General features: G+C 48.2%; 2 protein-coding genes across 6 annotated transcripts in view; one reads left to right on the forward strand and one right to left on the reverse strand.

Moving 5' to 3' along the window:
• Window positions 1-4,250, forward strand: part of Gatb (glutamyl-tRNA amidotransferase subunit B) — a 76,859-nt gene extending 72,609 nt beyond the window's left edge. The window contains exon 14 of the mRNA XM_075950506.1: window positions 2,402-4,250. Within this exon, the coding sequence (XP_075806621.1) occupies window positions 2,402-2,540 (139 nt within the window). The 3' untranslated portion in view covers window positions 2,541-4,250. The remainder of the gene's footprint in view (window positions 1-2,401) is intronic.
• The window catches only part of Fhip1a (FHF complex subunit HOOK interacting protein 1A), a 216,107-nt gene that overhangs the window by 8,918 nt on the left and 190,865 nt on the right, over window positions 1-16,324 (reverse strand). For all 5 annotated transcript variants that reach the window (XR_012908042.1, XM_075950504.1, XM_075950503.1 and 2 more), the window contains 4 exons: window positions 13,722-13,912; window positions 9,931-11,235; window positions 3,236-3,414; window positions 2,686-2,824 (listed from right to left, as the gene is read on the reverse strand). Coding sequence is in view for 4 of the 5 variants with exons in the window: in XM_075950504.1 (XP_075806619.1) it covers window positions 2,686-2,824; window positions 3,236-3,414; window positions 9,931-11,235; window positions 13,722-13,912 (1,814 nt within the window). In the remaining variant the exon portion in view is untranslated. The remainder of the gene's footprint in view (window positions 1-2,685; window positions 2,825-3,235; window positions 3,415-9,930; window positions 11,236-13,721; window positions 13,913-16,324) is intronic.

Below are 16,324 nucleotides of genomic sequence, written 5' to 3' on the forward strand. Positions count from 1 at the left end.
TGGAGGACTCCAGCTGCCACCAACTCCCCACAGCCTGTGTTACTTGTGCTGTGCCTCAGTGTCTCCTAGCGTCAAGCCCTCCTAAGCCAGTCTATTCCTGGAGACCAGCAATGCTGTGCACCATGAGTGATGGAGGGAATGACCCACATTCCTTCACACTCCTCCAGAGAGCCTGGCTTTCCTCATTACCAGCTCTCTCTCCCTCAGACTTGCCCCTCCTCTAAGCCAGGCTTTCTATGGGTGTTTACCTAGCATGGTTTGTGAATTAGAAGTGTCCCTGCTAAGGTTTATCTGCCGGCTTGAATCCAAGAATCTTTCTTCATGAGGCAGAAGAGTAGCAGAGGAGTCTAGAAACTTGCGGGGACTCCATCAGGCAGTTTCAGCAGCCACTGGGGTGGACCCAAGCTGACCTGCCACTGGGAAATGGCCTTTCAGTGCGTCACAGTAAGCAGACTTGAGTGATCACCAGGTCCATTCCCTTCTCTGTAGAATGGGCTAACATCTAGTGAGCTCAGTTAAAGGTTCTGAATGTAAGGCAGAGCCCAGCACTATTGTTGTGTAATTTTAAAGTATTTGAATAGCCCTTCCTTCCTTCCCCTTCCCTCCTACCCTCTTTCTTCCTTCCTTCCTTCCTTCCTTCCTTCCTTCCTTCCTTCCTTCCTTCCTTCTTTCCTTCTTTCCTTCCTTCCTTTTTAAACCTGAAACAGTAGCTAACCTCCATAGCCAGGGATTTGGTCTGTGTAGCCAGCACAGGGAGTTCTCTGTGCTGTGTCCTCTTTACTGCTGCTGTTGGGACATGGATGAGGAGCCTGGCTTTCTGAGGGGACACCAGGAAGGGAAGGGAATGCGGAAGCCGAACAGTGGAGCCGCTCTGGCTGCTGTGTTATAAAAGGGCCCAACTGCATGCACACACCCAAAGGGAGAGGCAGGGAGAAGTGCAGATCAACATCAGGACCAGGGCTGGGCTCTGAAATGGTGTCTGAGATCTGAAAAGCTGCTATGGAAGGTGTTCGCGGCTGACTCAGAGGAGGGAAAATGCTGTCCGTTCATCCGGCAGCAGGACTGGGCAGAGGGCACAGCACGCAGAGCTAGAGACCCAAATATGTGGCCCTTTACCTTGATTCTCACTGTAAACTTGTCCTGTGAGAACAAGACCCATGTATGGCAATTATATCACAACGACATCAGAAGCCAGCTCTCTGCTCTTGGTAATGGGAAGCTATCTGTGATTTGGATTTCTGTTGTGGTGGAGAGGGTGACCTGACTAGCCTAAGAGCCGTTAGAAAGTAAATATGAGCCACTCTGCTGACTGCTTTTATGTCGCCTTGGAATAGGGAACCTCGACTGAGAAAATGCCCTACCCTGTTTGCCTGTGGTGCATTCTCTCGACTGATGCTTGATGTGGGAGGGACCAGTTCACTGTGGAGAGGGCCATCCCTGGTCCACGTGTACATGCCCTCATACACAATCAGAGACAGCCATGATTGAAGTGACCTGTCAAACACAAGGGCAAACGAGGCTCATTCTCCCACCAGGGGCCTGGATTCCATCCTCCCCCATGCAGACATCCTGCCCTCCCTCAGCCTTGCCTTCCCCTTCCAAAGTCTAACAACCTAAACCCTGACCCGTCGCTTTACCTTTTGAAATCTGCTGTCATACCCCAGTAGTTCACCACAAGCAGAGATATTGCTGTGGCAAGAAAGAGATGAACAAACCCTTTAAGAGTCAAGGGAAGAACAGGAGATGCTGCTGAGTGGCAGACTGTGTGCTAAATATGTGGGGGCTGCTGGTTTCATCCAGAGCCCTACCTCTAACATTAGCTAGACATTAAGACGCAGTGAAGCAAAATGACCAAGATCAAACAGCAAACACAGACCCGATCCAGTAGCTGCACGGTTCTGGTTCTTTTCAGCTTGTTTTAATGGTGTAACTTTCCCCCAGAGTTATGTTTCTGCCTCTCACCAAGTCTCCTCATTGCTCACCTGCCCCGTGGAAGCCTGGTTCCAACCTGGACAGCTGTGGCACAGCCAGAGCCATATTGGACATGTGCTCGTCCGTGCTCACCAGGGCCCGTGTCACAGCCCAGAAGACAATGGCCATCAGATTTGTCTAACCAGAACGGAAACAAAGCCAAGTAGCAGCAGTGCTCGCCAGGCCTAGGGGCCAGCGGAGCTATTCTCAGCTCTCCTCCTCCACACCTCCCCGCCACCCACCTTCTCTCTGTCCTGCCATGACCCACCTAACACCTGTCAGGAATCAGGCCTAGAGTCCTAAAGCACATTTATTTTTTGGTGTAGGATGCTCTGAAAATACAGTAAAGGGAACAGATGGCATCCGCAGGGCAGGAATGGCCAAGAGATGGCTCCAAGGAGTCCACCTAATGCCTCTCTGTGCTCCACAGGTACTGTGATTTACTGGAGTTTAACAGCATCACACACCAGCGCCTTCCCCAAACCACCTCAACAAGGAAAATGAATGGCCAGCCAGATCCTCGAGGGAGGGTATGGGCCAGTGCGAGCCAGGAAGCCCTTCAGATCTGACAAGTCTGTTCGAAGATGGACACAATAAAAACATTCTTTGATGCTTGTAGGGTTCGGATGCCAAGCAAGCAACAGCGACAAACAACCCAGAATGTGGGGGAGTGGGAGCAGGCTAGGATGGATAAGGTGGAGAAAGCTGCCTGACCTTTGGTGAATGCTGCAGGGGTCACATCAGACATGTCCACCCGGAAAAGCAGGTACTGCTGGGCTTGGAGGAGGAGCCCTGGGAAGTCTCTCTCCATGGAAGCAAACTGCTCGATCTTGTTTTTCACAGAAGCAAGGACCTGTCAAGAACCACATGAATGATGCTATTGCTCCACAGCGCAATCCCACTCTGTTATCCATGTATCTTTTGGATCCAGCCCTCCTTACAAGGATTGTTACAGTATCAGAAGCTTGCGACCTCTTTACAAGGATTGTTACAGTATCAGAAGCTTGCGACCAGCCCTCGTTACAAGGATTGTTACAGTATCAGAAGCTTGCTTTCTTGTTTTTAACTGTGTGTATGGTCTTGGTAAAATACCCTCAAAACATCTAACTAAATGAAGCTTTGCAGTTTGTCTAGAATAACCGACACAATCAGCTTAATAGGAAAGGGAAGGAAAACAAATTAATTGGGATGTGGGAATTATGAAAACTAACAAAATCATGAGTGCAAAGAAAAGAGAAAAGGCGCAGGTGTGTCTATAGCGTACCTGGTAGAGAGAGCGGACGCTAGGCTGGAAGACCATGTTGGTGTTGAGGAGGAAGGAGCGCAGGAGTGGCTGCGGGTAGCTGGCCAGCTGGGTGATGATGCCAATCAGCAGCAAGTTGACATGCAGAGAGTTCTCCAGCATATTCTCCAGCTTCGACAGGACCACACTGATGAATGGACCTGCAGAGAGGACACAGTGTCAGGGCTGGCTGGGGATGTGGGATAAGTCTTAAAGCCGCAGAATCACCGGGGCCACAGTCACAAACCACCAACACAGAAGACACCATCTGCTTCTCCCTGTGAATGACAGCTGACATCCTGACTCTACAGCCACCTTAATACTTTGAAAGCCATAAAAAAAAAACTTTACAAGAGCTAGTTCCAGGACAGGCTCCAAAACCACAGAAAAACCCTGTCTCGAAAAACAAACAGAAAAAAAAACTTTAAAATGCTCAGACAACAAATAATATTTAAAGATTAAAAATGCCTTTCTACACTGGCTTTTTGTTCCGTTAATGTTCAAAATGTGAAATTCGCTATCTCTGGGTGCTGTGGACTGCATGCATATGTAAGAGGCCACTGAAAGTGCTGTAGCCACAAGTCTCCGTGTTAGTGGAGAGTACCAAACAGTGTTTACCAAATATCAAGGTGTGACCTGGGACTGTCTATCCTATCCACACACCTGAGAGAGACTGTGCTTCAGTGTCAGAGCAGGGAAGAGTGGGAAGGGGAGACGGTAGTGAGCGCAGAGGCCCTGGGTGGAGGCCTGACTATTCTGACAACCCAGTATCTGCATTTCCTATTTCAGACCAGAGAGAGAGAAGGGATCTGTCTCAGGAAATGTGGCCCTGGTGTAACACAGAGGGCTCAAAGTCAGAGCCGTAGGATTACAAAAGCAGTTCATAAAATCTATTACAAACGGAAGCTGTTTCTGCCTCACGTTGACAGCAGGTCAATGTGGTTTATGTGTTGCTTTACTGAGGGCAAGAAAAACAATAAATCTGGAATTAATAAAATTACTTGAAGATGTTTTAAATTTTTACCATAAATGTGTTCCATTAAGCAAGATCGATGAGATCTTCTGTATTTCCCCCAGTGGAGCTGTTGATGATGCCACTAAGCCCAGGCATATTTATAAGACGCACACATAACCCTTGATAGATAAACACGCCTTATGAAGACTTCACCAACATTAGTGCGTCTAACACAAACACACTTCCAGATGCTTCATGCAGAAGTCTGCCAGCAGCTAGGGGCAAAATCCCATATAAGGACTCAGGCTCTCTGGGAAGTGAGAGCAGACAGTTCAGCGCCGACAGCAGTGACCCTGTGTCAGGGTCTGGAAGAGGCCCTGGGAGGGGCCATCCCTTCACGTGCCACACCGTCCCTGGGAAGGGTTAGCAGAACTCTTCACCACTTTCTGTGCTGAGTGGATGATGAACCCTAAGGGGAGTGATGAGCCTTGGAGAATCTTGCCAAACAAACATGAGAGGGCTCTACCAAACATACCCAGAAACCCCACAGACTGGAATCTCAGTTTGAAAGCAACTAAAGATTGTCCCTTTAAGAACCCCAGAGATGTCACTAGAGTTCTTGAGTCACCACAGCACACTTCTGTCTTTCTGAATTGCTTTCCTTACCCTCTTCTCCTCTGGACCAGTTTTGTCTGTCTGTCTGTCTGTCTGTCTGTCTGTCTGTCTGTCATACCCTCACTCTATCCCCAGCTGCTGACATCTCTGGTTCCTTATCTGTTTCCTTCCAAATGAGAAAGGAAATCTGTTTAGTAAAGACACAGATAGGTTAAACCTTCAACAAAACATGTTTCTCATGTGGTTGTCTTACTTTCACTGACCCCAGAATATTCTTGTCTGCATCTAGCCATCCCACCTACAGACATGAATACTGCTGGCCATCAGTGACGAGGGTAGACACGTATAAACCCTTCACTACAAGGGGGACTGAGAGAGCTCAAATCCCATGCACGGTGGAAAATAAGGTTGTGCTATTGGTGTCCCACCTGAGTGACAGTGCATGCAGTCAAGACCAGCAGACCGCCCCTGAGATCCATCAGTGATGCTAACTGTACGTCCTTAGGCATGAGCAATAAAATATCTACATTAAACTCCAAATGCTGACCTTATTCTGAGCTGGTTTCTAGCACATCAAAGCTGCTTAGCAAAAAGCAGTTGCCAGGGGAACCATAAACATCTGCAAATGAGAAGACTGCAGTACTCTCAGAAAGCCACAGGAAACAGGGGAAGTGGGGAGCAAATACTTTTCCCTCTATCCCTGGGAGGACAGTGAGCTCCTCACCTGCTGGTTTGGATCATGAATGTCCCCCAAAGGCCCATGTATTATTGAGGGCTTGGTCCCCCTCATGACTATAAGAGGGTGGAACATTAGGAAGTGGAGCCTAGTAGAAGGAAATTGGGTCACCAGGGGTCTACTCTTGTGGAGGATTCTGGGTACCTGATCTTATTCTTTTCTGCTCCCTTGATACCATGAGATGGGAAGCTCCTGGGCCACATACAACATACCATGCTGTACGGTCTTATCATCGGACCAAAGGCAATGGGGCTGAGTGAATGGACTGAGTCCCCTGAAACAGAGAGCTGAAATAAAGTTGGCGACCTTGGACATTTTATCACAGCCCCACAAAGGTGACGGACGGAACACCCAGAGAATAGCTAAATTTTCAGAAAGACTGGGACCTCACTGCCCTTTCTAGCATTCATGTCTTTCCCTTCAAATGCTCAGTCCTTTGCCCATAGCGAGTCTGTTCTCGCATTTCTCAATTCTGAACACAACTTGTCACTGATTCTGTGACTCAGCTCTGTTCACAAATCCAACCTGAGAAACGTCTGAACGTGCATGTGTGTGATGGGTGTGTGTGCATGTGGTGTGTGTATGTGTGCATATGTATGTGGTATGTATGTATGTGGTATGTGTGTGTGTATGTGCATGGTGGGTGTGTGTATGTGGTGTGTGTGTGGTGTGTGTATGTATGTGTGTGTGCATATGTGTGTGGTGTGTGTGTATGTGGTGTGTGTATATATATGTATGTGGTATGTATGTATGTGGTATGTGTGTGTATGTGCATGGTGGGTGTGTGTATGTGGTGTGTGTGGTGTGTGTATGTATGTGTGTGTGCATATGTGTGTGGTGTGTGTATGTGGTGTGTGTGTGGTGTGTGTGTATGTATGTATGTGTGCATATGTGTGTGGTGTGTGTGTATGTGGTGTGTGTATATATATGTATGTGTGTATGTATGTATGTGGTATGTGTGTGTGTGTATATGTGTGTGGTGGGTGTGTGTATGTGGTGTGTGTACATCGGTATGTGGTATGTGTATGTGGTGTGTGTATGTATGTATGTGTGTATATTATGTATGTGGTATGTATGTATGTGGTATGTGTGTGTGCACATGGTGTCTGCATTTACATTTCCACCTCCATATCTCTGCCTTAGGCACAGTTCTTGCACATCCTGTCTGGACTCTAGCAACAATCTTTCTGTCTTAAGAGATTAAAATGACACACATACATCTTTAAAACAGTATAAAGCTGCAAAGTGAAAAACAGGTCACCTACTAGAAGAAACCCTTGTTAGAGACTCTAGTATATTACAGAAATGTTATATGTATATGATGAAGTGATATTGTTGAAAATATTTATTAAGCACATTTTATACAGATGCCAGAGTTCCATGTACTTTTCCTGGACCTGCTTCACTTGGTAAAATCACCCTAAGTTAGTATGTTAATTATGTATCCCACTTAAAGAAAGACAGAATGCTAAATATACACAACTCGGAAATAAAGGCGTTAGGGTGTTGATTTGTACCATCTGTTTACAGGGCTGCTAGTCAGCATATCATCTTGATTCCTAGGTATTTGCACACATATATATGTATACATGTATATGTACATACATGTATGTGTATATACATGGATGGATGTATGGCACAGAAGGATGAATACAGTTGTGGAAATGGCTCTAGAAACAGCAGGACACAGCCTACATTCTAATCAACAACATATTTCCCATGTTCCTCTTGCCACAACTTGTCCCCACCCTACTCTCCACACCACTATTAAGTCTCTTTCGGATCCAGTCAGGCCACAGTCCAGCTTTAATGCTTTGGCCAGGAGCACAAGGCCCCCCTTCTTCATCTCTCTCCCAGCAGGGACCAGCGGCTCCTGGGCTTCCCGCCTTGCCCTATGAGACCCATACTCTTCTCTGTTTGCAGCACCAGCTCACTGCCAGCCATTTCCTTCTGGGATGAATGCTCCGAAGGCTTAGAAGCTTTAACAGAAGTTACAGGGCTCAGAAAACCCATGAGCCTGAGTGCTGGGGGAGAGGAGACTCTGGTATAGCTGCTGCAAATTGTGCTGGGACCTCCAGAGATGCGGCTTATATGAGTCACCACCCATGCTGCGATGGGATTTTCAATGGTGCAGCTTCCTCAGTCACCCATTGCTTTTATAAGTAACCCTTCATACATGCTCATGTAAGGAGCCCCAGTAACCCCATTGTTCAATACTCTACTTTGATACATTTGTTTCTTTTGTCTGTCCTTAGTGCCCTGTCTAGGGTAAACAGATATTTGATCTTGTGTCCCCAGGAAAAGTCTTACAACCCTGCTTCCCTCTCCCACTCACCCCCAGAACCCATGTTCCGTGACAACTGCCTCCCCCTCCGCTGGGCTTCTTCTGATCTGGAACACGATGACTGATACCCACTCCTCACCGAAAACAAAGTTCTTTACTGGTGCCTTTATGAACAATTGTGTATTCTTTTAATTTTTTTCTTTAGGTCCAATGCATAGAGCTCACCAAATACTACAAGATCAATAAAATGTGTATTAATGAATAAATGAAATTTAAAAAGTGGAATACTATGATTTTTCTAGAAAGTAAATTCACCTCAACAGAACTAATTTCTGCTGCTGACCCCTGTGGAGAAGGGAAGGTGATCTAACACCTCAGCCCACACTTGGAAGTTTAGAAACAACAGAACTCACACATAAAAAGATGTTTCCTGACACTGTATACAAGTTACAAAATGAGGAAGGGAAAAGGCAAGACCTTCATTATAGTGAGCAGTGTGTGCCAAGGACAGGTAAAGACACACACACAAAGGGTATTGGTGATAAGATGTTGTTTTCTATGCGTTCCCTAAGCTGTATTCCTTCCCCTGATTTATGGACCTCCCAGGGATGGGGCCACTCCGGCACTCTAAATGGCAGCCTTCTTTAGCCAGACTTCGTCCTGATGTCCCACACAAAGGTTTCAGGGCACAGTTGAGCTTCTTCCTGCTGGGTATGTCAAGAGGACAGGCAGCTTACTTTGGCCCCTTTCCCTGACTTAGCTCCCCCAACTCTGTCCCCTCCCCATCAACTGGGAAACCCAAGATGATCTAATCCTTTTAACTTATGATTGACTGACTGGGTGAATTTTAATTAAAACTTTTTCATACTGAAATGTTAGCTAGAAGCTCAAGCCTGATAATTTTGGAATTAAAAGATTTCTCTCTATTTAAATACATCTTCAGGCATCAGTAAGTAAATGAATAAATATTGGGGGAGAAGAGTAGGGAGCCCCCTTGAAGTCACAGATCTCTGTGACTGGGCTGGAAGTCAATCTATTTTGTATTTGTCTATGGGGATCCTGGAAGGTGGGGACAATTCCTTCCTCCTCAATCTACTCGCCACTCCCCAGGAAGGACAATCCTCAACAGATTCTGAGAGGGCCGCTAGTTAGAATAACAGTAATGCCCTTCCTACCTCTGTCTGTCCTCACAGGGGCTGTGGGGGCATGTGGTAAGTATTAAGAGTCAGGACACCCAGAATGTGACTCTAAGGCCATTGCCTGTCCCTCTGTGGTGTCACTAGCTTCTTCCAGGACTGCTGGTTCCCACACCGCCCACTCCAACCTTCCTGGGAACACTGAGTCCTTACGTTGGGAATTCCCTCTGTGCTACTATGGGTAGATTCAGACATTTCTGTTTAACAGTTAATAATGTTTTCTATCATGCTTCCTCGGCTGATCAGCTGGTCTTAGATCCTCTCCTAGCCTTTGCCTCTAACACAGACTCTCCCTCTTGCTGGCAGTGTTCTCCCCGGAACATGTGAATTTGGGAAAGTGGTTAATTCATGTGTGGATCTTATTCTCATGTGTTAAATCTTTCCTTTAGGGCAAAAGCCCAACTAACGGCAATGGCCTTCTTCTCACACAACTGCCATCCCACAAGTGTTTCAAGTATGATGTCACTTCTTGGTCACTGGGGACAGAGCACAGAACAAACATGTCACCATCATGGAGCATGCCCTCTAATAGCAAGATATATGTTTTTAACAATGAACATACGAGTATGTGCTAAGGAAAAAAAATAGATTCAAGGAAGTGTAGCTTTGGATAAAGATTCTTATGTAGTCCAGGCAGACCTATTACTTTATCATGAACATTGGGAGACGTTTATACAAAACACAGCCTAAAGCCTTGACGTGCTAAACAAACAAATCCATCCCAATAGGAATGGTCAAACAAGACTGCCCCGCCACTCCCTGCAAAGATACTTCACTCCTGTGGGACAGACAGATAGACAGACAGACAGACAGACACACCTTACCCTCACCATCCTCACTTTCTTCTGCCACAGCACAAGCTGAAACCACAAAGCAACTTAAGGCTGTCACCTGTGAATGGGGCGCTTTGAGTCCTCGCGGGATGGCGACTGGGCAAGGCCGTGTCCTCTCTGATGCCAAATGGGGAAGGCACAGTCTCCACAGCAGGACTTGCTGCCACGAGGGAGTCGAAGTCATCCTCTTCCTCTCCTCCGCCTTCCTCTCGCCTCTCGTCCTGGTTTGTAAGAATCAGGGGGTCAGACATGGCGATGCTCTGGCCCATCAAGCCCTCGGGGCCAGAATCCAGCTCTTGGATGATCTTGTCGTACTGTGCAATGAGATCACTCTCTGTGTTGGCGGCCGGCAGGTCTGACTGGACTTCTGCTTCAGATGCGGGGACTATCGATTCCGAGTTTGAGTCCAAGGCATCACTGTCTGTGTTGGCGGCCAGCAGGTCTGAATGGACTTCTGCCTCAGATGCGGGGACTATCGATTCCATGTTTGAGTCCAAGGCATCACTGTCTGTGTTGGCGGCCAGCAGGTCTGAATGGACTTCTGCCTCAGATGCGGGGACTATCGATTCCATGTTTGAGTCCAAGCCTGCATCAGCGTCATGCTCTTGCATGGCTTCAGAAAACACGCTCTGACATAGGTCTGAACTCTCCAGGCTGGGTTGTGGCTCTGCCTCAAGATCGGGGCTAAAGAGAGGTCCATTGCTCACGGGGGAACTCTGGTCTTCTTCGGGCTGGGCCTCGGGCTGGGCCTCGGCTGGTGGGTCGGCCGTGACCCCCTGTGGCTGGCTGGTGTCCTCGGAGTCCTTCTCTGCGCACAGCCTATACACCATCACATCATCCTGGAAGTCTGACTCTTCTATGTAGGACCCTTTGAAGAGGAGGATGGCATTCTTCTTCATCTCTTGGATGTGTTTGGGGGGCTCCATGGGTGCTGGTGGGGCTGGAGTTTCCACCTCGTCATAAGGCCCAGGAGACCCCACGTCTGCCCCAGACGAGATACCGGTGTCGTAGCTGTCGTCCCATTCCAGCTCCGACTGGTTCTTGTCCTTTACCTGCCCTGCTGTCCTGGTGTGCTGCTGAGGGAATCTGGCCTCTGGGTGGGCTGAGCCTTCTCGGCTCTCCTCTGGCAGACTCTGCAGAAAGGTCTCAGGGTCAGGCGAGTCTCCATCATAGAGGGCTGACCACACCCTGCAGTCCCTCATACAGTGGAGGATGTTGGTGTGGGCCTCCCACAGGTACTGCAGGTAGCTGATGTCCAGGGTCTTCCCATATTCCACAATGCAGGCTGCTGGGGCAGGAGGGGAAAGTGGAGTGGTTGGAGAAGGTGGGCAGGGTGCTTCGGGCAGCAACTGTTCCTCGGGCCCTGTGTAGGATCAAACAGCCATCAGGAAGGGAGGTGGGGATGAGTTGGGGACTTGGTACCAATTTAAGTCTAGCATTGACTGGTTCAATTATTTCTGATAATAAAAACTGAATTAAGAGGGAGAGACAGCAACAGGCACTCCACTCTCCCAGAAGACATAAAACCAAAATGGCCAGGTGCAGGCTGCAGCCAACAGAAAATGGTTAGGTAATCCTGTGAAGTAACTAGACAGCCTGAGAGGCCCATGCGGATGACCCCTCCCTCATGGTGAGCTTGGATCCCATCTCCCGTTTCCTGACAACACTAGAGAGGTAGGCACCAGCTTGTTCACTCCTCAGGTCTCCTGGCCAAAAATTCAAGTGCCTCTGATCCCTTGGAGACATAAAATTCTGATCTGCTCCAGATATCAGAGCTTTACATACTATTGTTTCCTCCCTTAAGAGTTAACCTAGCTGGGCCTGTCAATCACCTGGTCTAGAGTCTGTCCCGCAGGAAAGCTGATTCACCTGAAGATGTGCTAAGAGGGTGGGAAGAATAATTATTCTCTAAAAGAGATAATGCACTCACCCTTCCTCAAAGCCCCTCCCTCGTGCAGCCTCTTACAGGGCCTCTGCTATGGCACCTACCAACTTTGCTGAAGTACTCAGAACTAACTATTCCTTCTTTTCTATTTTTCTTTTGGACACTGGCCTAAAACCTAGGCCCACTTTCCCAGCTCTCTAGGCTCCCTCTCTCTTCCTCTAGAGACCCCACCTCCAGCCACCCCTGTGCCAGCCACTGCCTGTCCTCATCTACTGCAGAACCCTAACGTGGAGTGCACAAGGTTTGGCCTCTCTTCCTCCTCCCAGCATCTGCCAGCTTGCCTGTCCTGGTGCTTCTCTCTCAAATGCTAATAAAATTGTCTTTGAGTTCCCTTTGATCCATTTCTAAATTCATGTATTGACAAAACTAGGAACTTGAAAGGAGTGAATCCTGACTTCCCTGGTGACAATGTCAGACATCAGAGAAACAGGAGCTGATGAGGGCCCCTTTCAGGAACCAGGGGTGACAGGTGCCTGCCACAGGGTGCGATAATTTTAAAGTGTCTGATTTTATAACAGAGGGAAAGGCTGATGGCTTGTGAGTTTGAGAACCAGGTTTTCTGGGAAAGGCAGTGAACCTGCTGCACCTCATTGGCAACAATCAGGATGCTGGCGCATACAGGATGGTCTCCTGAAGCCAACTGATAGCCAATCACAACAGTCATTTCAACCTGAGGCCTTGTATGTTTAAAAGCAGCTGACTTCATGCTACAAGTTCCAACATCAGCCCTGAAATAGTTGTGAAAACACCTGCATTTACGTTTGTGACTTCCCCACAAACAGAATGTCTAGAAAAGACTCTGACATGGAGAGAAATATGCCTTAAACATCTAGATACTGTAAGTGCTTTCACTGGCATGGAGGCCAATGATCCTTTATGATAGATAGTTTTCTCCACTTGCTGTGGCAGAGCCACGGACCCTCTCCACATCCTGGTGCCACATCTTTGTGAGCCTTGTGCCCTCGTAATGGAATCTCTACCAGACTGGATCAGGCTTGAGTCTTTAGGAGTGTGTACGCAGTGCCGTGAAACAGACAGGCACCTCTCTGCCCACCGTTCTACTGCCAGAAGGTTAGTGTTGCTTCCCTGATAGGCTTTAAATAAAAAGACATCAAGATACTCCTAGAAATATTCCCTGAGCAGTGGCTATGTGCCAGGCAAGCCTCCTACGAACTCTGTGTGCCTGAACTCGACTACCCTGGGAGCAGCAGTCTTTGGGGGAAGGTTTGGCATGACTGCGAAATTTTCCCTAAAAGGTGGGAAAGTCAAGCTCAGAATCCTAGCTGTTACCTCTGTGCAGGAACTCTGCCAGATGGTATGTAACCTCCCCACTAGGACACGTGTCTGTGGTAACTTCAGAAGTAGGGTATGGAGCAGACATGGAGCACGGGCATCAGAGAAGTTGCCCGTTACATAAGCCGGGACAAGTTAGTCCCTCTCTCTCCCTGAGTCTTTCTTCACCGCAAACGACAGTCCTACTTCTTTTGCATCCTTAAACGTGGCTGCCAGAGAAAATGACTTTTTGGAAAGTCATCCTTAATCTGAATTTTGAATTTTGGAAATTAAAAGGCAGGTGTGTCTTGATTATAGACTCAACCCCTGTAACTCAACCCCTGTAACTCATTTTGCTTCAGAAGACACGCTAAGACATATTTTCACATTTGGAATCAAGGTACCACTAAAAGCAACATGTGAAATAAAAACCTGTGAAAATGACGAGGTGAAGGCAGGAGCTCTGGTGAACACTAACACAGAATCTATAACTCCGTATGAAGCAGGAAAAGACTCTAGCTACTCCTTGACTCTCCAATTACTTGGCCTACCCAAAGAGACACATCATACCATCATACCAAGAGAGAGGCATGTGGCATCACGTTTAAAGATCATTCCCAACACGTTCCCACCTGAGCCACCATGCATGCACTTGGACCAGAGAATATAATCCCTTTCTTGGTTCCCAAGTGTCAGGGTGATGCCGCTGGCACAGCAGACGGGGGTCAAGGCAAGCAGCTTGGCCGCGGACATGGAGTAACAGTCCCTTTCCTTCACAGCCCACCTTTGGCTCAGCATCATGTGATTGCACGGGATCAGATACCTGAAATGACAAAGATCCGGCATTCAGTGTCTCTGCAATGCCGTAAAACCATGACACAAACGACACCATGGAACACGGTTGGAACTAGTCATGAGCAGGGCAGATTCCTCTCCCACCCTCAGGCCGCCGGGCATAAAAGACACTGGTCATTCACTCAAAAGCCTGCCAAGGGCTTCTTCCTTCTGACAAGACTGTCTGACAGAACTCTCCAATACCAACTCATCTCCCTCTTTATCCCTATGCCTTTAAACCCACGGCTACCTCCGTCTGGAATGAGGCTTCCCTCTTCTCTGCCGACAGCTCCTTGTGGTGGAAGCACCATATTCTCTGGGGAGGCTTCCCGGTTCCTTACTCCAAGGGAGAGCCCTTCTCTCCCTCCATCGTGTGAACATGGGAGCGTTATTAGTTTTGCATCACAAATGTCTCTAATCTACCTCCTCAAATGTGAGCTACCAGAGCAAGGACTGCTTCAACAGTTTGTCTTTTGATTCTTAAAACTCTGACTCATAGCAGGCACCAAGGGAAGGTGGCAAACCCCACCACAGGTTCTGCTTCCTCTCCCTGACAGGAGGGGAGTGGTGCTCAGAGCTCAGTGGGGAGCCCTGGTTCCCCGTGCAAAGGTCAGCTGGCGGCTGAAAGCATCTTAGTGTGCACATGATCGGAGAAGATCCGATCATCTGTCAGATGCACCTGAGCATGTGACTAAGCTCTGTGGACAGAAGGGGTGGCTTCAGTGGCTGCCCGTTCTAATGGGGAAACACCACACCAGTCATTTCAGCAAGGATGGACCAAGTGGGTTGAAGGACCTGAAGACGGAGACAATTTTACAGTAGCCTGAGTCTGTTGGACGATGTTTTACTCTTGGCTTTTGGGTGGCCCACCACTCAGCTCCAAAATAAATCACACGTGGAGGCGTGTTCTTAGTTACAAACACCTGGCCTTAGTTTGGCTTGTTTCTTGCCAGCTTTTCTTAACTAATTATCCCAACTCTTTCCTTTCTTTACTTCTGCATATCTTACTCTGTGGCTGGCTGAGTGGCTGGGTGGCTGGTCTCTGATATCCTCCTTCCCTGTTCTCTCGTTGGTCTTCTTTTCCTTGTTTCTCCTTCTGTTTATCCACTCTGTCTGTCAGCCCCACCTATCCCTGCTCCTGCCTCGCTATTGGCCATTCAGCTCTTTATTTGACCACTAGGTGTTTTAGACAGGCAAAGAGTCACAGCTTCACAGAGTCAAACAAACACAGCATAAACAAAAGCAACACACTTAAAAATAATATTCCCCGACATAAGCCCCCATCTGAGCAGCCACAACCTTTCAGTAAACCAGAAGGTTTTCGACTTCCCACTTCGCTCCTGAGAAAGAGGCAGGACAGAGGAAAACAAGCTGTGACTAAGGGTCCCGCGGAAAAGATGAGACGCACAACCCACAGGGTGTGGCGAGGGACCTATAATCATGGACTGGCTCCCACATCTCCCGCTGATCCCAATGGAGAACCCTGTTTGTTCTAATGGCCCATCTGCTGCACGGAGCCCGAGTCGAGGAGAGAAACATTCAATCCCCTCGATCCACTCTAAGTGGTCACTTCAAGAGCACTCTCCGAGTCTGAAACACACACTTGCCGCTCTCCCCAAATCAAACCATTTCTTGAGTACTTTAAATTCCTAGTGTAGCTCAGTAAGAGAGTCTCATCTCTTTCCTCGCTCCCTCCACCCTCATGGGAACACACGCTGCTGTGTCTAAGAGCCGGACCTCTGGTGTGGCAGCATCTGCCTTTCCTAAGCCGTTTCTTAAAAGCAACAAGGAGAAAGAGGAGCAGGGTGGGAAGGAAGTACCGGAAAGAAGATGGATTTGTTCATACTCCTTGGAGACCTGTGTCCGAGCCTTACAGGAGGAAGGATGGGTGGTGCAGGTGGAAAATACGAACATCCTTTCTCAAAGGGGCTCTGTGAACTGATATGTCTTAGTAATCGGGGTGACGAGAGAGATCTCCCCCCTCTGTCTGAACATAGCCCAGCTGGAACTCAGAGAGCATCACAGGTAATCCGGCTGCCCCAGCTCCTCAGGGTAATTGAGGATGGGATGACTGGGGGCAGCTGGGTGAGGAGGAAAGCAGGGGAAGGCAGGCACAGACAGCCAGGGGCTGGGATATAAGGGAACTAAGGCAGCACCCAGAAAAAGGGTCAGAGCAGGGGAAGCTACCATAGCAGACACCATGTGATAACGGCGGGAGAAAGACATGTCCGTGAATGTTCATAAGAGCTCTCGCTTGACGAGGTAATGATTGCTGTTTCCCAGAGGGCCAAGGTCTGATATGAAGTGCAAGGATGGATGGGGGCAGGAAAAAGTATTCCACAGCGCTGATGTGAACTCTTCTTCTCCAGGCCGGAAAGGTCTACAGCAATGCAGCTTACAG

Source organism: Microtus pennsylvanicus, chromosome 16, assembly GCF_037038515.1.
Source record: "Microtus pennsylvanicus isolate mMicPen1 chromosome 16, mMicPen1.hap1, whole genome shotgun sequence".
Lineage (NCBI taxonomy): Eukaryota > Metazoa > Chordata > Mammalia > Rodentia > Cricetidae > Microtus > Microtus pennsylvanicus.